At 49.8% G+C, this 27977-nt stretch overlaps 1 protein-coding gene across 1 annotated transcript in view; it reads right to left on the bottom strand.

The window, feature by feature from the left end:
• Window positions 1-3547: 3547 nt before the first annotated feature.
• LOC147883595 (uncharacterized) overlaps window positions 3548-27977 on the bottom strand; it is a 205074-nt gene continuing 180644 nt past the window's right edge. Inside the window, exon 11 of the mRNA XM_087399525.1 lies at window positions 3548-3652. Within this exon, the coding sequence (XP_087255651.1) occupies window positions 3548-3652 (105 nt within the window). The remainder of the gene's footprint in view (window positions 3653-27977) is intronic.

Below are 27977 nucleotides of genomic sequence, written 5' to 3'. Positions count from 1 at the left end.
CTGCAATCGAAGATATGGTGTCTCTTTTGCTTGAAAAGGATCGCCGCAACAAAGAATCTGCATCCTGTTCATCGGATACTACGCATGCAGCACTTGCCTCCACCACCAAATGGAGACCTAGGCCATCGACTCCACCAGTACGAGGAAAGACATTTAAGCCATTCAAGTGCACTTACCACAACAAGCTTAGTCATATGGAGGATAGGTGTTACTAGAAGCTTGCTCAACAACAATCGAAGGATCATGCCAGTTGGGTGGCATCCGCCACTAGTGATGATGCAGATGAAGATGACCCGTCGACGCTCTTACAGTCTATCTCCTGCATCTAGAGGATGATGGAGATCATGATTTTGCTTTCGAAATCATAATATATTTGGGTACTTTGCCCTGGGGGTGTTTCCCAAAAATGAATGTAATAAATCATGTGTGTTGTGTCAATAAAGATCCTCTGCCTTGGATAGTCCTTCTCAAATGATGTATTTCTTTTATATTTTTGGTATGTGGCTCCATGTTCCACATTAGTCTTTGGAGCCAGGTGGGGATGTACTATGGGAGCCATGTGTTTTTGGCTTTGATAGGTCTATTTGTTGGTGCATTGGTCTCCTAGACCTTTGAGCTGATCATGCATCCATGCATGATGAGCCTTTGAGCCATGCTAGATGAGATTTCTATGTTATGCTCACTAGCCTCTGAGCCATGCTCACTTGCCTCTGAGATTGTGTGGGAGCCATGTGTAGTTCTAGCCCGGCATGCACAATTTTAATGACCATCATTGTCATGTTCTGTTCTTGGTTCCATTCCAATAGTCCCTCACCTTTCCTCCATGGGGAGGTGTTAGGAAATGGAGTTAATTTGAGTGACTTTTAGTGTGTTCTAGAGTAGTACTATACTACTTTATATCCTAGAGTGCCATGTGTCACTATGGGACTTATCCCATATACATTTAACACTTAGAGTGTGTGTGCCTATCTTATAAAGGCATTATACTTTCATTGTCATTTTCATCAAGCCTCATGCCTTTCTTGATCATGTAAGTACTTTGCTTAGTTGTATATTTCTTTCTCGCATTATTTCATTTCCATTATGCTTTCCTAGTCTTGCTTTTCCTTTCCATTCTAGCTCAACCACTCTCAATGCGGAGTCTATGTGAAGAGACCTGAAACTGCCCAATGGAGATCCTCAATGAATGGGGCAAGTGAACCCGTGTATACCCTGGTGGCTCAATAAACCCCTCATCCGAGAGAGAAGAAAGAAAGAAAGAAAGAAAGTGTATTATTGTCCACTAAAGGCCAAAATGGGCCCATGGGACATCAAGAACTCTGCATACAAGATAGCACAAAATCAACGTGCCACAAAGAAGAGGCATCATCGAATATCATCTAAGTGCTACGCAATACAATGCAAGTGGAAGTACATAATGTCAAATCTGAGCCTAAATACAAAGTAAACTAGATGCAAGGAAATCGCCCCTGGGTGCAAAATGGGGGGATGAGTACAATATGCCAATGCAAAGATACAAATACAAGTCCGAGTGTCACAAAGTCTGAGAACCAAAATAATACTGGAAATCCTGTCCATCGACTCTGCCTCCTGCTATGAGAGTACAAATCTGAGTAAAGGTGAGGTGAGCGGCTGGTGGGGCGAGATCTCCATGAGTAAGTCTCCTCCGAAAAGCTGCCATCATCCTGGATCGTCTGGAGATGAAGCGGCGAGTACGTCCCCTATGTAACAAGATCCTGCGGCGTCTACAAACCATCTCATATGTACATCCACAGGGTGGAGGCATGTGTCCTGTGTGAGCTCTGACCTCCTCGTGCTCCTTCTGGTCTCTGTCCTCTGGTATAGCGTGTGCCTGAGCTCTATCAGGCTGGGCTCTATCACGCTCCGATCTATGCTGATGGTCTCTGAGGTAGTCTCGTCGAAGCATAGTGGCCTCCCTGACATAAAGAGCTAGGCAATGCTGATCCTCGTAGTCCATCACTCGTGAGAGAGGTCCAAAGCCATCCGTGAAGAGACAGTGGAATCTACCTCTGAGCTCATAATATAGCGGGCATCTGCAAATGAAGTGCTCCTCTGAATCCACCTCTCCCATGGTGCAACCAGGGCAGATCCTAGTCTCTCGGCCTGGTCGCCGTCCATCCTCCATGCGTCACATCCTACCAGCCTCTATCTCGAGCTGATGCGAAGAGACTCTAAGCTGGCCAAGGGCAATCCTCAGTGAGTGGGACATGTGGATACCTGTATAGCCTGGTGGAATGACAAATCCATCCTCTGAGATCCGAAGGAAGTGGTCACGATATGTGGCCATCTTCGTCAGAAGCTGCGTGGGATAAATCCAAGTGCGATACGTATGAAGCTGCAGCAAGTCTGCTCTCGTGACTTGACTAAGCTCGTGGCGAGTCAACTCGAGATGAGGGGCATCTATGCTGTATCGGAAGGGAGGCAGTCTATCCATGTCTGGTCCAAGAGATGTGAGCCACCTAGTGAGTCTGAAGTACCAGCAGTATCGGGCCCCAGATCGTGCCAACTCCATAGAAGATGCAAGTGCTAACCATGGCAACCGAGCTCTGCCTGCTGCTGAGTCTCCAAACTCCCTAACCCTGTGCAAATACATGACCGACTGAAACGCTGCATCCAATGCAAGGGGAGTAGCTCCAAACTCTGCTAGCATGATCTCGTGCGGAACTGTAGCCTTGGCCCTAATGAGCCGAGAGAACATGATGATCTGTAACCTCTCTACTCGTCTCTAATCTGCAGCGCCGAGGTCTCCTGCCCAGAAAGGAGCTGCATACATCGCAGCTGGTCTCACCAATGTATCAAAAAGCAAGGATTTCGTATCAAAAAGCAAGCTCAATGGGTTGTCCGTCATAAGTGAAGCAAAACTCATCCGTGCTGTAAATACGATCAGAGGTGTTGAAAACCATAACCTTAGTCTTGCCAAGGTTTACGGTCAACCCCCTGTCCTGGTAAAACCTGTGGAGTGCCTCAATATGTGCCTGGAGGCCCTGAGCAGTAGAGGAAATGAGAACCACATCGTCCGCATACAGGAGGATAGGAATGGAGGATCATGAGAGAGTAGAGCCCACACCGCCTAGCCCACACCGCCTGTCATCTGTACAAACATCTCTAGCTCATCAATATATAATCCAAAGAGAGTAGGAGAGAGCGGGCAACCCTGCTTCACCCCAATCGTGCTGCATACCTCCTCTGAGAGCCCCTCACGTGTCCGAACCCGACCAGTGACCCTCTCATACAAAGCCATGAGAGAGAGAGAGAGAGAGAGAAAGAAAGAAAGAAAGAAAGAAATTTTATTAAAGGTCCACGGAAGGCCATACATGGCCTATGGGACACAAAATCATCTGAAAGGAAAATACATCATCAACGATGCGCCAACTAGGTGGCCTCATCGTAATACAGCTAAGATGCCAAAAATGGCTACAAAAATCCTTGATATGTAAACCTTTCCTAACAAGGTATTCTATGAGTTTATGCCTTATAGATATTTACAAAATATACAATTGGGAATCTGATTAAAATTCAACATTATTCACACCTTTTTCTCTTGTGTTCCTTTGACCTTCTTTCTTCTTTGATGTCTACGCCATGCATATTGGATAAATACTGTTGCATCCTCCTTTTTTTTCTCTTTGGCCTATCCAAACACTATTCTTAAATTATGAACATTGATGCAACAAAAATCACAACTTTGAATTATACACTAAGTTTGACTTAAAGGGATAAAACTATTGAGATTCTCTTGATGTTTTCACGTGACTCTTTAAAATGTTAAATCAAAAAGCTAGTTTGATACCATTGTTGAAATTGTTGTATATAGTAAAGTAGGATTCCTTAATTATATGAGCAATGATGCCAATGTATGTTACCACAATGCCGCACGTCTCCTCCAAAAATTAGATATAAATACTTTAAAATTACATGCCTACTCTATCCTGTGTAAGACCACAAATCAATCAAACAGTCAAATCTAGTGATGATATATCAAACATACACCATGGATGTGATCGTTGAGTAAGAGGGAAAATGGTAGCCATCATTGACATCAATCACAAGTGTGGTCATTGTCATGGTCATGGTCACTAATGTGGTGGCCACCATTATCCCCATAATAACGTTTGCAATTGTCGTCACACAATAGTAGTTTCTCTCATGCAATCGTCATTGGTATCACCTTAGAGCATTCACTCTATACACATGTGACATAGTAGGTTCATTAAGTCAAAGGGGTTTTTTAATTTGGAGAAATTACGAACCATTTACGGACATGAGGGGGTTTACAAAATACTATTGCAATATTATGTTTACGTACAAAAGAGGGAATAACAATTATACCCAAAAAATAAAAAAGTTTAAATGAGTGTTTTACTGTGTGTTTTCTTATACATGATTTTTTATAGAGTGACCGCCCTGAGGCTATCACACACAGTAGTTGCAATTAAATGCTGACAACCATCAACACCACTATTCTCATTACCACAATTATGATAACTGCACATCATCGCCGTGTTGATTTGTGGTTGGTGGTGATACTAGAGTTAGTAGTAGCAGTAGTAGTAGCAATAACAATGGCAGTGGTAGTAGCAATAATAGTAGGTAGCAGTTTTCACCACAATTGCTGGGCAAAGTTTGCCTCCCGTTGGTGCTCTTTTGCTCTTCTAGATCACATAACTTTTCAATAGTGCAAGGTCTAACTTGTCATCCATCGGGTCCATGTTCTTTTGCTACTTGTTGCTTGACATGTATGGCCTTTGTCTCATGTTTGCATAAGTTTCAATTGGCTTGATCAGTGTGATTTCTATCAATGTCTTTTGACCTTAATTGTATTGCTTTGTCCAACACTCTTGTGGCAAAAGCAAAACATTAGCAAGTTAATGTTACTTATTTTCTATCTTGCTTTTGTAAAAGACTTGACTGTATTAGAGGGATCATTTTCTTCTCTATTTCTTTCTCATGTTTATTATAACAATTTAAAAAATTGACGTGATGCTCTGTCTTTCTACTATATTGCATATGGATGTCATGCCAAATCTATTGGCATTGGTTCCATCTTTTGCATATTCTGACATAACGGTCTCAATAAGACTTCTGTGTCTTCAAAATTGGACTTTGCAGGGTCTATTTTAAGGAAAGATTTAGGGACAAATACTAGCCCGATGGCAAATCTAGAGCCTTCTCCAACTTTAAATTGGATAAATGTACCAAAAAATTAACATAACTTTTTCATACAAGCTCTGAATTTAGCCTCCAAGCATTCAAATTAATTTGCATAAGTCATCTAGACCCATCTAAAAGGTTAGAGGTTTCAAATTCTAACTTTATAAAAGCCTGTGTATGAAATTTAAGTATACTTAAAACCATTGAAGCCTTGAAAATGGTAGCTTGTAGCTTGGGGAAAGTTTCAACCAATGACATACACTTCCATAACTATGTTCCCAAAAGATTCGCCGAATGACTTACCACTTCCATAACTATGTTCCCTCATACTTTTACCTTGTTCTATTTCTAGTGATAGACCTTGTTCTTCTGACATATTACGACCAAGGAGGAGAACTATACAACTAGTGAATCCCTTGCATCATGAAAATATAGAATATACCTGGCAGGCCAACCAAATCTTGTGAAGATTCCTCTTCAATAGGGAGCCCTTCCCCGTGAGGAGGCCTCAAAGAAGATCAACCGATGAGATTGTTGCCACTAGCCACCATTGGTACATGTGGTGTTTCTAAGAATCTCTCATCTTGCTGGAGTAGGAGCTTCCAGGGCTTTGCCAATGGGGTGAGATCTTGAAAAACTAGCTTGCCTAGAAGGGCTATGCTCTGCATCTCTAGGTCAATGATGCCCAAGCCTCCCAGTGCCTAGGGTGGCATGATAATTGTCTACCATGCAATCTAGCTCTAGAGTTCCTCATTCCATCCGATCCTACTCACGAGAAGTTGCGCACCAAGCGCTTGAGCTACCCCATGCATCCCCTATGAAAGCACCAACAACGAGAGGCTATGTACTACATTGTGGCGAGGAGGACTTGGTTGGCCAACAAGGCCCTTCCTACTAGGGAGAGTTTGGCCAAGCTCTAATAGAGAAGCTCGTGCCACATGCTCTCTAGTACCGGCATAATCTACTGCTCTGCTCATATATCCATGCCCACCTGGCAACCAAGGTATCTCAGTGTCTCTGCCTATTTGGAATCCGCCAAAAACCTAAGGCAACAACCCCCAGTCACCAATCTCTTGAACCGCCTCTGTCGCTATCAGAAAGCCAACTGATTTGGTCCAATTGATCCTAGCCGCACAGGCCTGATATTGATGGTCCTCTTGACTGCTTCAAGGAACTCTGGTGAACCCTCCATATAGAGGGTTGTGTCATCTATGAACTTTGAATCCAATAGCTCCTCCTCCTATCAAATTGGAAGCCTCATCCCAGTGAGTCCTGTATTCTAAGAGCGTAAAAAGTAACCCAATGCCTCAACTAGGAAAAGGAAAAGAAAGGGGGCGGGTGGGCAACCTTGCCACAGAGAGAGAGAGAGAGAGAGAGAGAGAGAGATGTTATTGTCTTTGAAAGGCCTCGCGTGCCTATGAGATGAAGTACAATCCAAGGGTAACTCATACAAGCCACTATGAGCTGAAGCAGAGGGCTCGCTAAGGTCCTTTGTTGAGTAAACTAAACTCAAAACTCAAAACTAGTACTCAATCTCAGATTCGACACATAGCTAGGTGCCATGGTGGTTCTCCTGTGAATCTATGAAGATATCTCGTATCCGTGTCTGTTAGGTCATCTCTTGCTGTGGCGCAAGACGCAGTCTCCTTCATCTTTGTATTTGTTGACCATATCGAGAAAGAAAGAAAAAAAGATGTATTTACGTCTTCTGGAGGCCTTGCGGGCCAATGAGACAAAGTACAATCACAAAAAGTAACTGAATAAGCCACTCTGGAGCATAGCTACCAGGGAACGGCATTTCGTCTTCCTGGAACATGGGAACGTTGTTCCTAGGTGGAGCGCATATACCGGGAACGCCCGAGAACGCCATGGAACGTTCCCAGTTTTGGGAACGCCAGGGAACGTCCAAGAATGTCTAGGGTTTGGCGTTCCTAGTTTAGGGTTGCGCAGGAACATGTATAGCCGCCGACGAGGGGTTTTCGCACTCTCCATCCTCCCTCCCACTCCCTTCTACTCCTATCCTTCCACTCAGCCCCCTCCCCTCCCACTCCCTTCTACTCTGTCTCCTTCCACTCCCTTCCACTCAGCCCCCTCTCCTTCCACTCCCTTCAACTCAGCCCCTCTCCTTCTACTCCCTTGAACCTTCTCCACTCAGCCCCCTCCCCTTCCACTCCCTTCTCCACCCCTTTCCACTCAGCCACTCAGCCCCCTCTCCTTCTACTCCCTTCTCCACTCAACCCCCTCCCCTTCCACTCCCTTCTCCACCCCCTTCCACTGAGCCACTCAGCCCCCTCTCCTTCCACTCCCTTCTACTGCTTCCACTCCCTTCAGCCCCCTTCTCTCATTGCTCACTACTTGGTGCTCAGCCCTCTCCAAGTCTCCACCAACAGCGCCCCCCTCTCCACACTCCCTCCCTCTTCTCTCGAGCCCACTCAATGACTCCTCGAAGAGGCATTGACACGGACCAGAAATCTAAGTGGTGGAAGGAGGTAGATCGTGTGGCCAAGTACGCCAATTCGAAAGGAGGAGGAGCATGCAAGTGGCTTTGCCGCTTTTGTAAAAAAGGAAAAAGTGGAGGGGCAGACCGAGTGCGAGATCATCTATGCAAAGTTCCAAATAAAGGCATTAATTGTTGCCCTGCTATTCCCAATCACAAGCATATTTTTATTGAAGAAACAATCTAACGAGACTGTTCAATCGTTGGAGGAGCTCCCGTCTGCAGCTGCCCGCCACCGCCCGTCGCCATCACCCAGACCAAGGGCCGCGCCCAGCTGCCTTGGCCGCGCCCTGCTGCCTTGGCCGCGCAGGCTCCCTTGGCAACGCCCTGCTCAGGTCGCCCCCCCCTTCAGCCCATCTGGCCGCGCGTCGCGCCCCCCCCTTCAGCCTGCTGTCTAGCCGCGCCCTACTGGTCGCGCTCCTTTGCCCTTCAGGTCGCCCCTTCAGGCCGCCTTTCAGGCCCCTCCCTTGCTGTTGCCCGCCCCTCCCTTGCGTTTCAGGCTGGGCTGCTTCAGGGCCCTCTCTGGGGCTGTTCTGCTCGTGTTCCGGGGAGCTGAGTTCCTGGGCTGTTTCCAGACATTGGCGGAGCTTTCTACTTCAGCATTGAGCAGCCTGTTTTTCATCCCACGCAGGCTGAAGTTCGGGGCATTCATTATACAGGTTTTTGGGGATTTACTTGTGGTTGGTTGCGAGTTCTTGGTGGGTATTTTCAGCAGAGGTAGCTCCTCCCCTCAGGACAGCGCAAGCTGAGACAATGGAGGACACTAATGCCACTCCCATCGCCGAACCTGAGGAGATTGAAGTCACAGTTTCTTTTCCTCCCGACATTGTGCAGATGATTGAGGAAGCAGAGGAGGGTTTTCATTTGACGCGCATCATTGGCTTTCTATCCGATAGAGGCCAACAGTTACGTGATTGGGTGTACACCAGCATGGCCTCATTGGGTGTCTCAGTTACGGTTTTCCGATTGCTTGGCAGAGGGTACTTTTGTTTTGGCCTTCAGTCTGCAGAGTAGGCTCAAAGAGTACTTATGAGCTTACCGATTCAGTTTCAGAGTAGAGTCATCCATTTGTGGCCTTGGCGGAAGCACTTCAGTTCTACTTCCCCTGGACCGCGCCAGGTCTCTTTTTGGATGCTTTTCCCTGGACTTCCTGATGAGGTCAGCTCTTGTCGCAGAGCTGTAGATCATATGGCTAGTGTGGCAGGTACAGTCATCCCATTAGGTGCTAGACTTTCCTATGCTCAGTCACTTGCTGGTACAGGTGTTACGAGGGTCAGACTCACTTCAGAGTTCCCCCCTCCTTGACCTTTGCCTACTTTGATTTCGTACTCCACGGGAGATGGGATCCAGATGCAGCAGAGGGTTTTGTATGAGGGTCTTCCTGATCAGTGTCTTTTCTGTCCAGTGGACTCAGAGGACTTGGAGGTGCCTCCAACGAAACAGCATTCACGGAGAGCTCGGAGGAGATGGAGACAGAGGGAGAGTCAACAGTACGCGCAGCCCCAGGTACGAGCTCACAGATGGCAGAGAGTTGAGACACATGTGCAGGAGACCTCGGAAAGGGGAGATGCAGAGGACCATCCGCAGGTAGGTCTTGACACTGTGCAGGAGATGGTAGCTCAGGGAGTCGAGACACACGTGCAGGAGACCCCAAAAAGGGGAGATGCAGAGGACCATCCGCAAGCAGGTCTTCACACTGTGCAAGAGACAGTAGCTCAGGATTTGATGACTCTTGACACTACTACCCCGGAGGTTTAGATTTTGGTTACTGAGACAGTTATCCAGCAGGAGACTGCTCAGGCTGCAGTTACGGTGACAGATGCCTCTTTCCAGCAGTCCATTGAGAGAGTGGTATTTCACGACACAGGTCAGAGTCAGAGCCTGTCCCAGGATCTCATGCGCCTGTATGAGGTTCCCTCGAGACCTCTTTCTCTTCCCCGTCGCACAGTACCTTCTTTTGTTGCTATGCGGAGTGTCCTTTTAGACACCCCTCCCAGTACAGCCTCGTCCTCGCAGCTTTTCACCCCTGGTTTATCCAAATCTTTTGCGAGTGCGGTCACAGATTTTGCTCAGTACCTAGACACGCGTGAGGGTTGGGAGATCCTAGCAGATGAGATCGAGCGAGATTATCAGTCACCCATGCTTACAGGCACCTCGTCGTAGATTCTTCCTCTCCCTCTCACCTATTCCAGGAGCAGAGTTAGGACGGCTCAGCCCTTTTCAGCTCTTCTGACTCCTAGACCTGACCCCAGGATGGTTGACAGAGATTTGCCCGTTGAGTTTTGACCCTTTTTGGCTCGAGGGGTTTCCACAGACTCCCTCACTCGATTGGAACTTCTTCCGATATTTTGTCGACGGTCAGAGGAGGTAGAGGAGTACTTGGGATCTAGTACTCTCTCCAGAGAGGGGCACATTCTTCGTTTCTCCGTAGGCAGCTTTCGATCTCAGGGGAGCGAAAGCTGGTCAGCTGAGTTACTTGACAGCGAGATTGCTAGACAGCTCATGAGCATGACTCAGTTTTCTTCGGTTCACCGTATTGTCGGCTCGCAGATTCATTCTTGCCCTAGGAATCTTCGACCTGGCTTCGGTGGCAGGGCCTTTCTGTTTCTGTTTTTTGAGGTTCAGGGAGACTTTGATTTGCCTAGGAGTGCTGGTTGGTTTGACTTTCAGCCCCTCAGTTCGCACCAAAATACTATTCCTTTGGATGGAGCCATTTTACATGAGTTGGGGCAGATTTGGAGTTTGATCAGAGACCGAATTTGGATTGTGCCGTCAAAGAGAGTGATTTGTGCCGCTGCCACTGGCACCCCCTCACTTCCATCCGATGTCTAGGTTGTCCATCATTTCTTGGAATGTGAGAGGACTGAACGGCCGCAGATTTACCTCAGATGCAAATGGTCGTAGATCGGGAGTTCCTAGATTGCAGTTGCTTAGGGACTCCCTTCGGTTTATTTCCTCAAGGTCCCCTCTAGACATTGTGCTTATCCAGGAGCATAAGCTCTCCCAAGGCAGGATTGACAGATGCAGATCCTTACTCAGAGGACAGAGCCGGACATATTGGAGCCCAGTGGATGGCACAAGGGGGGGAGTTTGCATTTCAGTTTCAGCTAGGTGGGCCTCAGAGATCACCAAGAGGGTACACTAGTGGAGAGCAGGGCATGCTATGTTATTCTTTAGATTGAGAGCACAGCAGTTGGTGTTCTCAATGTGTATGCTCCCACGGATCCAGCCCACAGACGGGCTTTTTGGAGACAGCTCAGAGAGTCCCTTCACCTGGATTGTTGGAGGAGATTTCAACATGGTTGAATTCTCTGAAGACAAGTCGGGCCAAACAGAGGGTGGCCTTTCTGATAGGGAGAGAGTGGAGTGGGATAGTTTTGTTTTGCATGCTCGACTTCATGATGCAGCTCGATTGGACGACTTTCGTCACTTGGCTGACAGTCTTCAGTTCTCTTGGTCCGGGGTTTGCCATGGCTCTCTTTCTTTGGTCAGACTTGACATGTTTTATATTGGCCAATGGGGCCACCAGAGGACAGATTGGGATCCGCCCGGGTTATGTTTTATCTGACCATGCTCCAGTCCTATTACAGATTCTCCCTACCTCTCGATTAGAGAGCACAGGCTCTGTGAGAGTTCCGGACTTTGTTTTTCAGGGCACAGAGTTCATGGAACGGTTGAGAGAGGCTTGGTTGTCAGAGGACACTCTTGTGGATCAGGGCTGGTTGATGTGGGTAGAGGGGGCTTTGGCTAGAGACAGCATGGCCTGCCAGTTGAGGGCAAAAGAGAAGGAAAAGCTCAAAATCGGAGATCGGAACGCAAGGGCGGAGGTATCCAGACTTCAGAGATTGAGATTCAGAGTTTTCCTCATTCTCTTTTCATAAGAGGGCAGCTTTCGGAGGCCCAGGAGAGACTAGAGGAGATTCAGGGCAGAAGGGCCCAGTTCAGGTTTTACTCCCAGCAGACTTTCTGGATCCAGAAGGGGGATAGATGCTCTACAGAGTTCTTCAGGGCAGTGGGTCTGAGATACTCTTTGGACAGTCTTCGTAGACTTGTGGACGAGGCCGGGTCTCTTCAGACGGACCCTCACCGTCTTGTTGAGATCACTTCTGATTTCTATTCCACTCTTTACACCGCCGATCCAATCACTGAGGAGATGATCAGAGCCAGAGAGGAGATTTGGAGTCATGTCCCCCAGATGGTCTCAGACAGGATGAGTCATGTTTTGGATAGCCCACTATCACTCCTGGAGATCACAGATGCGTTACATGAGCTGCCCAGAGACAGATGCCCGGGGGAGGACGGTTTGTCGCCACTTCTTTTTAGAGCTCTTTGGAATACGATTGGGGCCTCATCTACTTTCTGTCTTTTCAGAGGCTCTCGATACAGGATCTTTGGGCGAGACATTATGCACATGTATGATTTGTCTCATCTCGAAAGGGGGAGACAAGACAGTCCTACGTAATTGGAGACCCATTACACTTCTAGGGACAGCCTACAAGATCCTAGCGAAGACCTTGGCTCTTCGCTTAAAGCCTATGTTGCCAGATATCATCAGAGCTACTCAGACAAGATTTGTCCAAGATCGGAGTATCTTGGATAACATCTTCACTTTTTGGGAGGCCACTCACTGGGCGAAGGAGAGTTAGCAGGAGATTGCAGTTCTCCTTCTCGATTTTGAGAAGGCTTATGACAGGGTGGACTAGGGTTTCTTGGAGGGCACTATGAGGAGGCTAGGCTTCAGTGATAGATGGATCTTATGGGTCTCCTCACTTTACTCTCACTCCTCTAGCAGGATGGTGGTCAGTGGAGGCAGAGGACCGGCTTTTCAGCTATCCAGATCGGTACGACAGGGATGCCCGCTTGCACCTTACCTTTTCCTTTTCGTAGCGGAGGCTATGGGATACTTTATGCAGGCTACCAGTCATGGCACTTTGGGCCTTCATCTGCCTATCCGGTAGGAGCAGGAGCTTTTGGACACTGAGTTTGCTGATGACACGGCACTGACAGTCAGAGGAGATGCATATAGTCTTGCTACTGCTGCGGATTCAATTGACAAGTTCTGCCTAGCCTCAGGGGGACTTGTCGATTGGAACAAATCAAAAGGCATCTGGACTGGAGCTCAGCAGGATATCCTAGCATGGGGAGGAGACAGAGGCTTTGTATGGATACCCAGAGGCACCTCCACGAGATATCTAGGCTTCCAGGTTGGCATTGAGGTGTCCCCGACGCAACAGTTTGCCCCAGTTCTTAAGAGTATCCGGAGAAAGCTAGCCTACTAGAGTACGGCTAGACTTTCTTTGGCCGGAAAAGCGTTGGTACTCAACCAGGTTCTACTAGCAACTATGTGGTACGTTGCGTCATGTTGGTGCTTTCATGCTGACTCGATCCGTCAGGTGAGGAGATTGCTTCGGAACTTTCTGTCAAGTGGTGGTGATGGTTCTGAGGACACTAGGGCCAGAGTTTCATGGGATACTATCACTTTACCCTTCTCGCAGGGAGGACTTGGGGTTCTGATCCGGAGATCCAGAGCAGAGCCCTTTTAGTCAAACTTCTTGTTAGAGGTTTGACTCCAGGAGATCAGCCGTGGAAGCAGTTCCTACTGCATGGGATTCACCAAGTGCACTCCCAGAGCAGCAGGTCAGTGGGCAGGTAGAGTCAGTTGGATCTTCCTGACGGACCAGCATTCTCAGCCTTCCTCACCACTTGTGAAAAGGCTTATTCAGATATGGGATCATTTTCGACAGCACCTCATCAGGGCAGTTCCCTCCTCCAGAACGGAAATTGCAAGACAGCCACTTTACCATAACCCCCTGGTTCGGTACCAGGGATCTTCCCTTGGTACAGAACTTCGGACTCCCTTGGCCAGATGGCATGCTCAGGGGGTTGTGACAGTCGGCGGAGATTGGTTAAGGGGAGGTGTGGAGATGTCAGAGGAGGTGATCAGAGATAGACATGGGCCACTTGGACAGATTGCTGCAACCAGATTACTAATCATGAGAGCTATTCCTTAGGAGTGGAGGGATATACTTACAGATCCAGCCTATGTTCATCCCATCTCTACTTGGTCAGGTTGTTTTAGTGAGGCTGGGCTATGCATTGGAGTTCGTTTAGGACTCCTCTCACAGATTGTATCCCACTCAGCCCCTAGATCGACAGGAGCTCCTTTGGCAGAAAGTCAGGGTCATTGGTTGCTTGGGTAAGGAATGGGCCACAGATCCTTCCAGGTTGACCATTGCAGAGGATACTAGATGGAGACTTTGGATTTTCAGGGTTGACCTCTTGCGGAGCTTGACTGGGACCCAGGTGAGTGGGCATGGCCTTCTCCGGTGGCAGGCATTCGTCCTCTTTCATTTTTCCAGTACTCGACGGGGGCAGGTTACAGGCTTCAGCAGAGAGACTCTCATCACCTTCCATCTGCTTCCTAGCATTGGCACGCACATTGGCACGCACAGGGATTTACTGCAGAGCTACTGGACCCACTTTTGGGGCATCAGTAGAGCCAGGAAAGTATCCTACTTTCTTTGGCTCACTATACATAGGGGCATACCTGTGGGTACTTGGCTTCAGCAGATGGGTAGACCCTCCTTGTGTATGCATTGTCAGCTTGCAGAGGAATCTAGCAAGCATTGTTTATGGAGTTGCACCAGCTCTAGAGTGGTCTGGACAGGTATCTTCAGGTTGTTCTCATATGTTACATCTGAGTCCTTTCTGATGACTTGGGGCGCTGCCCTTTGGGGGATAGGATCTGGAGCCTTTACTCTCTTTGAGTCAGAGCCAGGAGACCACGGTTTCTTCATGCAGTGTCGGTGTTTGAGAGGGGGGGGTTTTCTAACACTTCCGAAAGTATTACCGGAGGCCTAGGGCCACTGGTGCGGTAAGCGAGTAAGACATGCCATCAGTGTCACTGATGGTACGTAGGCGAGTGCTTGTCGATGGTGTCAACTATATGCAAGCGGTAGATGGTGTCAACTATGTGCAAGCGGTACAAGTGCTGAAGTGATGTGAGCAAGAAGAAGACCAAAGCGGAACAACATCATGAAAGCCAACCCTCGACATGAACGGCAAAGAACTTCAACCACATGAAACAGGTCCGTTGTACCAGGTGAAGGGAGAGGAGGGGAGGAGAACACAACGGAAAGAGATTTTAGAGTAGCGAGCAGAGATGGGGAGTAGCATAACTCATTAGAAAGCAAGATGACTGATACACCCCCGAATATACACACGAGGCGAGCTCTTGACTCGAGCCTCTCACTCCTTCACTCACGCCTCTCATCCCTCCCCAATGTCCCCCTCCCCCTTTCCCCTTTCCCCCTCTTCACCTTCTCCTCCTCTGCTCCACCCCCCGCTACCAATCTCCTCTCCTTCTTCCTATTGGATGTCTTCTTGCACCCTTAGCCATCCTTAGCCATTCCACCGTTTGTGGGCCGCTCTGTCCTTGATGGCTTCCGCAACACTCCAACCTGTTCTGGGTCAGTGAATCCCGTGCTCCATGTGTTCTCCTGTCTATTCCATGCGCTCCTGACACTAGTTGGTTGAGAGGGTTGGTGCACCACCTATGCCTCTTAACTGTTGGACTGCTTCCCATGTGCACCAACAGGTGTATCCCGTGTACCATTGTGCCAGTACTTCCCTCTAATTGACTTTGACCATGGTGAGTCGAGGTTGAGGTTTGGCACTCTTCGGTCATGTATTGCTTCCGTCATACCCAAGTCATGTCCAAGTCCATGTCAAGTCATGTCCAAGTCTGTTCCATGTCAAGTCATGTCCAAGTCTGTTCCATGTGACCAAGATGTGAACATATGTGAACACGCTGCGACTAGGTATGACCAAGGTCTAACAACTTGGCATGTTGCTGAGGTGACCATGACGTGACCCAGGTGTGACTCTTGGTGGGTCGCCATAAATTGAGTACAACAGATCCCCCGCCACTATCATTCACCGTCCCGGTGAACGACTGAAGATCTGTGTGAGAGAAAGTTAAGTATAAATTACAAATAAGAAAGTGACCTTGTGGTTGACATCCCAAAATTGGAAAGAAAGGGCTCATGGCCTTACAACTGTAAAACTGAAAAAAAAAACTGGCTCATGGCCATACAACTCCAAAATTCCTTATTTACATGAGAACTGCAGAATCCAAATGTACAGAGCTCGCAAAAAGAAATGCTGAACTAAAAGATCTAGGAGCTACTACTTGCTGGATGAAGGTCAGGGAGGGGGAGGGGGTGGGTGTGGTGGGTGTGCTGATGTTCCGGGGCTGATCCGTGCCTCTTCCTCAACTGTGTCCATGAGGTTGCGGATGTCCTCATATTTGGATTTATATCTGTGGTAGCCAGACCTATAATGATCACATCGAGATTTGAGAGCAGCATTTTCAGCTTGCAGCCCATGGAAGTTGTCCTGCAACTTGGAATGTGAAACTTGGAGATGGTCCTCCTCCTCGAGAATCTGCTTCATCTGACTCCGCACCACCTCCACCTGTTGATCCACGATATGCTTATCCTCTGCGAGTGAGGTGTATCTGTCCTGTAGGGCTGCAAGCTCCCTCTGGATCTCAGCCTGTTGGGCTGAATGATTGTCCTCCAAAACTTTCTTGCTGGCTGTCGACTCTGCCTCCTTCGCTGCAAGACATTGCTGAAACTCATCCTGCTGAGTTTTCCACGCAGCCTCCCTTGCTTGTAGAGTTGCTCCCCACTCCGCTTCTTTCACCTGCAATGTTGTATCCCATTCTTTATGCATGCTGGCTACCTGCTTCTCATGTTCCAAGCGGAGGTGTTGCTTCTGTGATAGAAACTTGCAAACCTGACCCGTAGTATTAAAGAGGGAGGCACCCATCTGAATGAAGCTGTCATCTATAATGCGCTGAGCCATATGAAGGGATCTTTTAGCCCATGCATACCTATCCCGATAGGTCATTCGGTCAGCCATGTCAATGAGTTCGCCATACTCCTCGAAGGTTGCTTTCATCCCCTCTTGCTCTGGGTCCTCGAGAGTTGCCACTGGAGCCAGTGTGTCGATGTCTAGGTAACAACTTGGAGCTTGGGATACTTTCTTGTTGGAAGCGATTGTCTCTTGCAAGGGAAGTGTGAAAATTTGGTCGAGGTCCTCCTCCTCCATGCAAAGAGGAGACCGCTTCCGCTTTAATGCATACAGCAGCCGTTTGTGTTCCTGGCTCTGTTCCTCTATCTGGGCCTCATGGGTGAATAGATCTCCTGAGGAGGATGCGAAGTAGGTATCCAACATATCATTTTGAGGAAGTGGAGGACAATCAGCTTGAAAAGGTATCTTACCCCCAGCAAAAATAACCTCGCCAGGTCGAGTTTCCAGTAGGTCCTGTTCAGCAGCCTCCATACTCGGTTCAGGGGTCAGTCGTCGAGACACCCGGGGTGGTGTCTTTGCGTCACCAGTGGCTCCCAAAGTAAGATTCAAGTTCAATAACCTGTGTCGCTCTGATGCCTCTCCATCAAGAGATCCCAAGGCAGAGGTCCCTGCTGCCATAACTTCTGTCGATGGATCCCCCTGAGTTGGGGGGCCAATGTGCATATCTTTGCACCCTACTGACCCTGATGAGATGATCGGAGGGGGAATGGTCATGACTGCGGGGAAGGTAAGTGGTAATGTCATGCCATGGTGGGTGAGACCTGAGGAGGGAAGGGGAGTGACCGGAAGAACATCATCAGGGAAATCAAAATCTACCTCGAAGGGGATGGATGGAGAGGCAACTCCTGCATGAGCAACGGATGACAAAGCTCCAGAGGCTGGCCCAAGAGGGGATGGCTCAGAAACCTGTGCTGCAGATGTGGGTGGAGCAAGAGTGGGTATGGAGACTGGAGAGGAAGAGAGGACAGAGACTGATGCAGCAGAGGCCGAGGATGTTGGGGCCGCACTAAGAGCCAGTGGAGCTGATCTCAAGTGGGGGATCATAGGGGCGGAAGGTGGGCGGTGAGGAGAAGATGAAGTATGTGAAGGTGGAGGAAAAAGTGCAGGCGTTGCAGCCCGCCACTGGTGCAAGAGGTAGGTGAGGTGAGGTCCACAAGTACAGGTGTGTGTGCCTCTGCGTGTGCAATTTTGAACAGTGGCCCGGAATGTTGAATAGAAGAGGGATGCAAAATCATACTGAGTGATGGTGAAGAGAGCACTGAGAGCAGGACGGATACCTTTCGTGATGTAGTAATGCTCGGGTGCTGAATAGAAGCGAGTGAAGAAGTAGCGTGTGATCACTGCTTCTCTCATTCCACCTTCCAAACCTTTTTGCAATCATATCCCCTCCTATTGGGTTTGCACTGTGAAAGGAATGAAAGGAGATGTGGTGAATCGTCGGAAGGAGGCTGAATAGGGAGAGCAGGGAGCCCCATGTACTGTGAGACCAAATTGGGTGTGAGAAGCTGCCTGGAGCCCATGAACTCAAAAGTGTATGTGACAGAGTCATGAGATCTGATGAATCCTGTACACAGTTCCACATCCACAGGAGGGAAGATGACCTTGTCGAACTCAGTTAGACACAGGGTCTGGATCTCGGAAGATGTCAATACCGAGGATAGTTTGACGTTTGGATCAAGAAGAGGTTTAAACATAACCCGAATGTGGGAGAGAGGAGGGGTGGTTATCGAAGGGCTCTGTATCTCTGTTGGCCCACCCGACCCTTCTGAATGTCGTCTCCGTGCAGAGGGGGTGTAATCTGAGCCCCCATGGTCGGAAGAAGAGGCACTGGAGCTCTGAGAGTGGAAAAGAACCCCCCGTTGCTGTCTTGATTGCGGTGGCTCTCGATCCGAGATGATAGTGATGTCCGGACCAAGATGGGGATGCATCACTGATGAAGTCGGCCCTACCGATAAAGTTGGCCTTGCTGATGAAGTTAGATCTGCTAATGAAGTCGGCCTAGCTGATGTAGTCGGCCCTGCTGTAGAGGCTGTAGGCATGGGTGAGGTCATGTGCACTGCAGAGGCTGCCTGAGACGTCATGGCGGTATAGAAAGGGATGAAGAGCTTATCTCTGGGCAACCGTGGCTTATACTTGGACTTCTTCTCGAGCATGAAGAAGAAACAAGAGGTGAAGTAGAAGCTAATGACGAAGCAGGAAGGGGAGCTGATGACGAAGCAGGAAGGTGAGTGATGACAAGGCAAGAAAGGAAGCAGGAAGGGAAGGGGAGCTGATGACGAGGCAAGAAGGAAAGCAGGAAAGGAAGGGGAGCTGATGACGAGGCAAGAAGGAAAGGAAAGGAAGGGGAGCTGATGACGAAGCAGGAAGGTGAGTGATGACAAGGCAAGAAAGGAAGCAGGAAGGGAAGGGGAGCTGATGACGAGGCAAGAAGGAAAGCAGGAAAGGAAGGGGAGCTGATGACGAGGCAAGAAGGAAAGGAAAGAAAGGGGAGCTGATGACAAGGCAAGAAGGGAAGCAAGAAAAGGAAGGGGAGCTGATGTCGAAGCAGGAGGTGAACTGATGACGAGGCTAGAAAGGAAAGGAAAGGAAGGGGCGTTGATGACAAGGCAAGAAGGGAAGCAAGGAAAGGAAGGGGAGCTGATGTCGAAGCAGGAGGTGAGCTGATGACGAGGCTAGAAAGGAAGCAGGAAAGGAAGGGGGAGCTGATGACGAAGTAGGGGAGCTGCTGTCGAGGTGTTGGCAAGCTCGCTGAGAGATAACAAGAGAGTGGGGCACGTGATAACAAGAGGGGGAGCTGATGGCGATGAGAAGGGGAGCTGATGGAAAAGCGCGGAGTAGAGCAGAGAAGGGCAGATCAGAAGAAGGAGCTGAGTTCGAGAGGACAGCAAGGTGGCAATAAGCAGCAGGCTGTCCAAGAGGGAGAAGCGCTCCGAGGACCCTCCCAGGCTGCCCACGAGGAAGAGGCTGTCCAAGAGGGAGAAGCTCCCAGGCTGCCCACGAGGAAGAGGCGATTTGCTGCAGGCTGCCAGGGAAAGTGAGGCGCAACTGGAAGAAGGGCTGCCGGGAGAGATGCGATCAAAGAGAGGGTGCTGCTGGGAGTGATGCGATCCAAGAAGAGGGTGCGAGATGGGCTGCAAGGAGATTGCGCTGCAGAGATTTCGTTGATGGAGAGCTGCTGCAGGAAAATTCGTTGATGGAGGGAGGGCTGCTATCGTTGGTGGAGGGGGAGGCTGCAGGAGAATTCACTGATGGAGGGGAGGCTGCAGGAGAATTTGCTGATGGAGGGAGAAAGAAAGAGGGGGCTGCTATCGTTGAAGGGGGCTGCAGGAGAATTCCCTGATGGAGGGAGAGGGGGCTGCTATCGATGAAGAGGGCTGCAGGAGAATGCGTAGATGGAGGGAGAAGGGGGTGCTATCGTTGAAGAGGGCTGCAGGAGAATTCGCTGATGGAGGGAGAGGGGGCTGCTATCGTTGATGGAGGCTGCAGGAGAATTCGCTGATGGAGGGAGAGGGGGCTGCGTATGATTTCGTTGGAGGGGGGGACGGCCACAAATACACAGCCAAAGAGAGCCAAATTTAGGAAAGTAAGCCAAAAATAGCATGAGTGGGCTGTAAGATGCGATGGATGAGCTGATCCCAAGGATCCACGCTGAGTTTAGCCAAATGCTAAATATAGCACTGGTCGGAATTGGGAGGTGAGATGAAGGACCTACGCTGAATTTGGTGGCTAAATATAGCCCTGGTGGGAGGTGGTAGGTGAGAGAAAAAGCGGTGTGGGCAAGAGGAAATATTTGAATGAAAACGGTGGGGAAATCTGAATTTGAATTTGAATTTCTCCTGTATAGGCCAGTGGACGAGTGTGTCATAGGGGTGAATGAGGCTGAAGGAGGGATGAACCAAGGGTGAACCAAGGATGAACAAGGGGTGACATTGGTGTGCCCATGGGTGACTGAGGGGTGAACAAGGAGCGGCAAGGAGTGACCGAGGGTGAACAGGGGAGGAACAAGGGGTGACATAGGGAGGAGCATGGGTGACAGAGAGTGAGCTTGGGGAGGTGACATAGGAATGAACAAGGGTGAACTAGGAGTGAACAGGGGTGACCTGGAGGTGAACATGGATGACCTAGAGGTGAACATGGGTGACAGAGAGGTGAACATGGGGAGATGAAATAGGAGTGAACAGGGGTGACCTAGGAGTGAACAGGGGTGACTTGGAGGTGAACATGGGTGACCTGGAGGTGAACATGGGGAGGTGACATAGAAGTGAACAGGGGTGACCTAGGAGTGAACAGGGGTGACCCAGGAGTGAACAGGGGTGACAGAGAGGTGAACATGGGGAGTTGACATAGAAGTGAACAGGGGTGACCTAGGAGTGAACAGGGGTGACCTGGATGTGAACATAGGTGACAGAGAGGTGAACATGGGGAGGTGACCTAGGAGTGAACAGGGGTGACCTAGGAGTGCACAGGGGTGACTTGGAGGTGAACATGGGTGACCTGAAGGTGAACATGGGTGACCTGGAGGTGAACATGGGTGACATGGAGGTGAACATGGGGAGTTGACATAGGAGTGAACAGGGGTGACCTAGGAGTGAACAGGGGTGACCTGGAGGTGAACATAGGTGACAGAGAGGTGAACATGGGGAGGTGACCTAGAAGTGAGCAGGGGTGACCTAGGAGTGAACAGGGGTGACTTGGAGGTGAACATGGGTGACCTGGAGGTGAACATGGGTGACAGAGAGCTGAACATGGGGAGTTGACATAGGAGTGAACAGGGGTGACCTAGGAGTGAACAGGGGTGACCTAGAGGTGAACATAGGTGACAGAGAGGTGAACATGGGAGGTGACCTAGAAGTGAACAGGGGTGACCTAGGAGTGAACAGGGGTGACCTGGAGGTGAACATGGGTGACCTGGAGGTGAACATGGGGAGGTGACCTAGAAGTGAACAAGGGTGACCTAGGAGTGAACAGGGGTGACCTGGAGGTGAACATGGGTGACCTGGAGGTGAACATGGGGAGGTGACATAGAAGTGAACAGGGGTGACCTAGGAGTGAACAGGGGTGACCTAGGAGTGAACAGAGGTGACCTAGGAGTGAACATGGGTGACAGAGAGGTGAACATGGGGAGTTGACATAGGAGCAAACAGGGGTGACCTAGGAGTGAACAGGGGTGACCTAGGAGTGAACATGGGTGACAGAGAGGTGAACATGGGGAGTTGACACAGGAGTGAACAGTGGTGACCTAGGGGTGAACAGGGGTGACCTGGAGGTGAACATAGGTGACAGAGAGGTGAACATGGGGAGGTGACCTAGAAGTGAACAGGGGTGACCTAGGAGTGAACAGGGGTGACTTGGAGGTGAACATGGGTGACCTGGAGGTGAACATGGGTGACCTGTAGGTGAACATGGGGAGTTGACATAGGAGTAAACAGGGGTGACCTAGGAGTCAACAGGAGTGACCTGGAGGTGAACATAGGTGACAGAGAGGTGAACATGGGGAGGTGACCTAGAAGTGAACAAGGGTGACCTAGGAGTGAACAGGGGTGACCTGGAGGTGAACATGGGTGACCTGGAGGTGAACATGGCGAGGTGACATAGAAGTGAACAGGGGTGACCTAGGAGTGAACAGGGGTGACCTAGGAGTGAACATGGGTGACAGAGAGGTGAACATGGGGAGTTGACATAGGAGTGAACAGGGGTGACCTAGGAGTGAAGAGGGGTGACCTGGAGGTGAACATAGGTGACAGAGAGGTGAACATGGGGAGGTGACATAGAAGTGAATAGGGGTGACCTAGGAGTGAAGAGGGGTGACCTGGAGGTGAACATAGGTGACAGAGAGGTGAACATGGGGAGGTGACATAGAAGTGAACAGGGGTGACCTTGGAGTGAACAGGGGTGACCTGGAGGTGAACATAGGTGACAGAGAGATGAACATGGGGAGTTGACATAGAAGTGAACAGGGGTGACCTAGGAGTGAACACGGGTGACCTGGAGGTGAACATAGGTGACAGAGAGGTGAACATGGGGAGGTGACCTAGAAGTGAACACGGGTGACCTAGGAGTGAAGGGTGACCTGGAGGTGAACATGGGTGACCTCGAGGTGAACATGGGGAGGTGACATAGAAATGAACATGGGGAGTTGACATAGGAGTGAACAGGGGTGACCTAGGAGTGAACATGGGTGACAGAGAGGTGAACATGGGGACGTAGAAGTCAACAGGGGTGACCTAGGAGTAAACAGGGGTGACCTGGAGGTGAACATAGGTGACAGAGAGGTGAACATGGGGAGGTGACATAGAAGTGAACAGGGGTGACCTTGGAGTGAACAGGGGTGACCTGGAGGTGAACATAGGTGACAGAGAGATGAACATGGGGAGTTGACATAGAAGTGAACAGGGGTGACCTAGGAGTGAACACGGGTGACCTGAAGGTGAACATAGGTGACAGAGAGGTGAACATGGGGAGGTGACCTAGAAGTGAACAGGGGTGACCTAGGAGTGAACAAGGGTGACCTGGAGGTGAACATGGGTGACCTCGAGGTGAACATGGGGAGGTGACATAGAAATGAACATGGGGAGTTGACATAGGAGTGAACAGGGGTGACCTAGGAGTGAACATGGGTGACAGAGAGGTGAACATGGGGACATAGAAGTCAACAGGGGTGATCTAGGAGTAAACAGGGGTGACCTGGAGGTGAACATAGGTGAACATGGGGAGGTGACATAGAAGTGAACAGGGGTGACCTTGGAGTGAACAGGGGTGACCTCGAGGTGAACATAGGTGACAGAGAGGTGAACATGGGGAGGTGACCTAGAAGTGAACAGGGGTGACCTAGGAGTGAACAGGGGTGACTTGGAGGTGAACATGGGTGACCAGGAAGTGAACATGGGTGACAGAGAGGTGAACATGGGGAGTTGAGATAGGAGTGAACAAGGGTGACCTAGGAGTGAACAGGGGTGACCTGGAGGTGAACATAGGTGACAGAGAGGTGAACATGGGGAGGTGACCTAGAAGCGAACAGGGGTGACCTAGGAGTGAACACGGGTGACTTGGAGGTGAACATGGGTGACCTGGAGGTGAACATGGGTGACAGAGAGGTGAACATGGGGAGTTGACATAGGAGTGAACAGGGGTGACCTAGGAGTGAATAGGGGTGACCTGAGGTGAACATAGGTGACAGAGAGGTGAACATGGGGAGGTGACATAGAAGTGAACAGGGGTGACCTAGGAGTGAACAGGGGTGACCTGGAGGTGAACATAGGTGACAGAGAGGTGAACATGGGGAGGTGACCTAGAAGTGAACAGGGGTGACTTGGAGGTGAACATGGGTGACCTGGAGGTGAACATGGGGAGGTGACATGGAGGTGAACATGGGTGACCTGGAGGTGAACATGGGGAGGTGACATAGAAGTGAACAGGGGTGACCTAGGAGTGAACAGGGGTGACCTAGGAGTAAACATGGGTGACAGAGAGGTGAACATGGGGAGTTGACATAGGAGGGAACAGGGGTGACCTGGAGGTGAACATAGGTGTCAGAGAGGTGAACATGGGGAGGTGACCTAGAAGTGAACACGGGTGACCTAGGAGTGAAGGGTGACCTGGAGGTGAACATGGGTGACCTCGAGGTGAACATGGGGAGGTGACATAGAAATGAACATGGGGAGTTGACATAGGAGTGAACAGGGGTGACCTAGGAGTGAACATGGGTGACAGAGAGGTGAACATGGGGACGTAGAAGTCAACAGGGGTGACCTAGGAGTAAACAGGGGTGACCTGGAGGTGAACATAGGTGACAGAGAGGTGAACATGGGGAGGTGACATAGAAGTGAACAGGGGTGACCTTGGAGTGAACAGGGGTGACCTGGAGGTGAACATAGGTGACAGAGAGATGAACATGGGGAGTTGACATAGAAGTGAACAGGGGTGACCTAGGAGTGAACACGGGTGACCTGAAGGTGAACATAGGTGACAGAGAGGTGAACATGGGGAGGTGACCTAGAAGTGAACAGGGGTGACCTAGGAGTGAACAAGGGTGACCTGGAGGTGAACATGGGTGACCTCGAGGTGAACATGGGGAGGTGACATAGAAATGAACATGGGGAGTTGACATAGGAGTGAACAGGGGTGACCTAGGAGTGAACATGGGTGACAGAGAGGTGAACATGGGGACATAGAAGTCAACAGGGGTGATCTAGGAGTAAACAGGGGTGACCTGGAGGTGAACATAGGTGATAGAGAGGTGAACATGGGGAGGTGACATAGAAGTGAACAGGGGTGACCTTGGAGTGAACAGGGGTGACCTCGAGGTGAACATAGGTGACAGAGAGGTGAACATGGGGAGGTGACCTAGAAGTGAACAGGGGTGACCTAGGAGTGAACAGGGGTGACTTGGAGGTGAACATGGGTGACCAGGAAGTGAACATGGGTGACAGAGAGGTGAACATGGGGAGTTGAGATAGGAGTGAACAAGGGTGACCTAGGAGTGAACAGGGGTGACCTGGAGGTGAACATAGGTGACAGAGAGGTGAACATGGGGAGGTGACCTAGAAGCGAACAGGGGTGACCTAGGAGTGAACACGGGTGACTTGGAGGTGAACATGGGTGACCTGGAGGTGAACATGGGTGACAGAGAGGTGAACATGGGGAGTTGACATAGGAGTGAACAGGGGTGACCTAGGAGTGAATAGGGGTGACCTGAGGTGAACATAGGTGACAGAGAGGTGAACATGGGGAGGTGACATAGAAGTGAACAGGGGTGACCTAGGAGTGAACAGGGGTGACCTGGAGGTGAACATAGGTGACAGAGAGGTGAACATGGGGAGGTGACCTAGAAGTGAACAGGGGTGACTTGGAGGTGAACATGGGTGACCTGGAGGTGAACATGGGGAGGTGACATGGAGGTGAACATGGGTGACCTGGAGGTGAACATGGGGAGGTGACATAGAAGTGAACAGGGGTGACCTAGGAGTGAACAGGGGTGACCTAGGAGTGAACATGGGTGACAGAGAGGTGAACATGGGGAGTTGACATAGGAGGGAACAGGGGTGACCTAGGAGTGAACAGGGGTGACCTGGAGGTGAACATAGGTGTCAGAGAGGTGAACATGGGGAGGTGACCTAGAAGTGAACAGGGGTGAACAGGGGTGACCTGGAGGTGAACATGGGTGACCTGGAGGTGAACATGGCGAGGTGACATAGAAGTGAAGTGAACAGGGTTGACCTAGGAGTGAACAGGGGTGACCTGGAGGTGAACATGGGTGACCTGGAGGTGAACATGGGAAGGTGACATAGAAGTGAACAGGGGTGACCTAGGAGTGAACAGGGGTGACCTAGGAGTGAACATGGGTGACAGAGAGGTGAACATGGGGAGTTGACATAGCAGTGAACAGGGGTGACCTAGGAGTTAATAGGTGTGACCTGGAGGTGAACATAGGTGATAGAGAGGTGAACATGGGGAGGTGACATAGAAGTGAACAGGGGTGACCTAGGAGTGAACACGGGTGACCTGGAGGTGAACATAGGTGACAGAGAGGTGAACATGGGGAGTTGACATAGGAGTGAACAGGGGTGACCTAGGAGTGAATAGGGATGACGTGGAGGTGAACATAGGTGATAGAGAGGTGAACATGGGGAGGTGACATAGAAGTGAAGAGGGGTGACCTAGGAGTGAACAGGGGTGACCTGGAGGTGAACATAGGTGACAGAGAGGTGAACATGGGGAGGTCACCTAGAAGTGAGCAGGGGTGACCTAGGAGTAAACAGGGGTGACCTAGGAGTAAACAGGGGTGACCTAGGAGTGAACATGGGTGACAGAGAGGTGAACATGGGGAGGTGACATAGAAGTGAACAGGGGTGACCGAGGAGTGAACAGGGGTGACCTGGAGGTGAACATAGGTGATAGAGAGGTGAACATGAGGAGGTCACATGGGGAGGTTACCTAGAAGTGAACAGGGGTGACCTGGAGGTGAACATGGGTGACCTGGAGGTGAACATGGGGAGGTGACATAGAAGTGAACAGGGGTGACCTAGGAGTGAACAGGGGTGACCTAGGAGTGAGCATGGGTGACAGAGAGGTGAACATGGGGAGTTGACATAGGAGTGAACAGGGGTTTCCTAGGAGTGAACATGGGTGAACAGAGGCTCAACCTGAGTGACAGGGGTGAAGAGGGATTAAGGAGAAGTGTGTGTCAGAGAAGGCAAGGGCTGTTTCCATCTTGCCAGAGAAGGAGAAACTCAGTTTTTATTGGTCTGCCACCAAAGAGTGCAACTGGGCAGAGAGTAGAAGCTTGACAGGGTTAGGAAAGGGAATACATTGTTGTTGTTTTTTTTTTTGAATAAATAGAAATTCAACTAATAGGAATGGAAATCCTTATCCAAAGAGAGAGAGTCAATGTGGATGATACTTCTTTACCCTTGAGCCATTTACAGGTGCTGGTAACTTCTTGCCCTCCAAGGTGGCCAAATAAACCCCTCCACTGGGAATAATCCTTGTGATAAAGAAGGGACCTGTCCAGCCACTGACAAATTTGGGTTTATGCTTCAGGAACTTACTGGAATATAACAAGACCAAGCTGCCAACTTGGAATTCCCTCTTCCTGAGATTTCTGTCATGCCATGCCTTCTGCCTTCTTTGCCAGACTTCCTAAGCAAGGAGCGCTTCACGACGATGTTCATCCAAGGCTTCAAGATCCCATAATCTCTCAAGTGTGCATGCCTCCAAGTTATCATCCATCTCTGCCATGACCCTAGTGGTCTTCATGTGGAACTCATAGGGCATAACCGCCTCCAAGCCGTAAACTAGCTGGAAGGGTGAATATCCAGTGCTAGCCTTGTATGCTGTTCTGTAAGCAAAAAGAGCAGCTGGTAGTAGAATATCCCAATCTGCCTAGGAATGAAGGCATAACTGAGCCACAATATGAGACATGGTCCGATTGGAGCTCTCGGCCAAACCATTGGCTCGAGGGTAGTATGAACTAGAGGTCTTGTGAACAATTTGCAGTTGGGTGATGAGGTCAGTGATGACATCATTGAGAAAGTGGGTACCTCTGTCACTCATCAATTCCACAGGACATCCAAACTTAGAAATGATTTGATCATACAAGAATGAGGCCACAACTTGAGTAGTGCAGGTCTTCGCTGACTTAGCCTCCACCCATTTAGTGCCATAACCAGTAGCAATCAGAGCATACTTGTTCCCTCTTCGAGTTGCAGGAGAGATGGGTCCAACAAAATCCAATCCCCATCTATAGAAGGGTGCTACAGGGATGGATGGCTAAAGAGGAAGGTACTCCCGTCGGGTAGGCTTCGGCCCCCCTCTTTGACATGAGTCACAGCGGCGCACATAAGCATAGTAGTCTTGGAATAGCTTTGGCCACCACAACCCAGAGTGCATTATCTTTCTAGCAGTGGCCTCTAGTGCCATATGACCTCCCCCC

Source organism: Dipteris shenzhenensis, chromosome 28, assembly GCF_047967505.1.
Source record: "Dipteris shenzhenensis isolate YYH24624 ecotype China chromosome 28, Dip_SZ_1.0, whole genome shotgun sequence".
Lineage (NCBI taxonomy): Eukaryota > Viridiplantae > Streptophyta > Polypodiopsida > Gleicheniales > Dipteridaceae > Dipteris > Dipteris shenzhenensis.
This window is presented reverse-complemented; position numbering and strand designations above follow the sequence as displayed.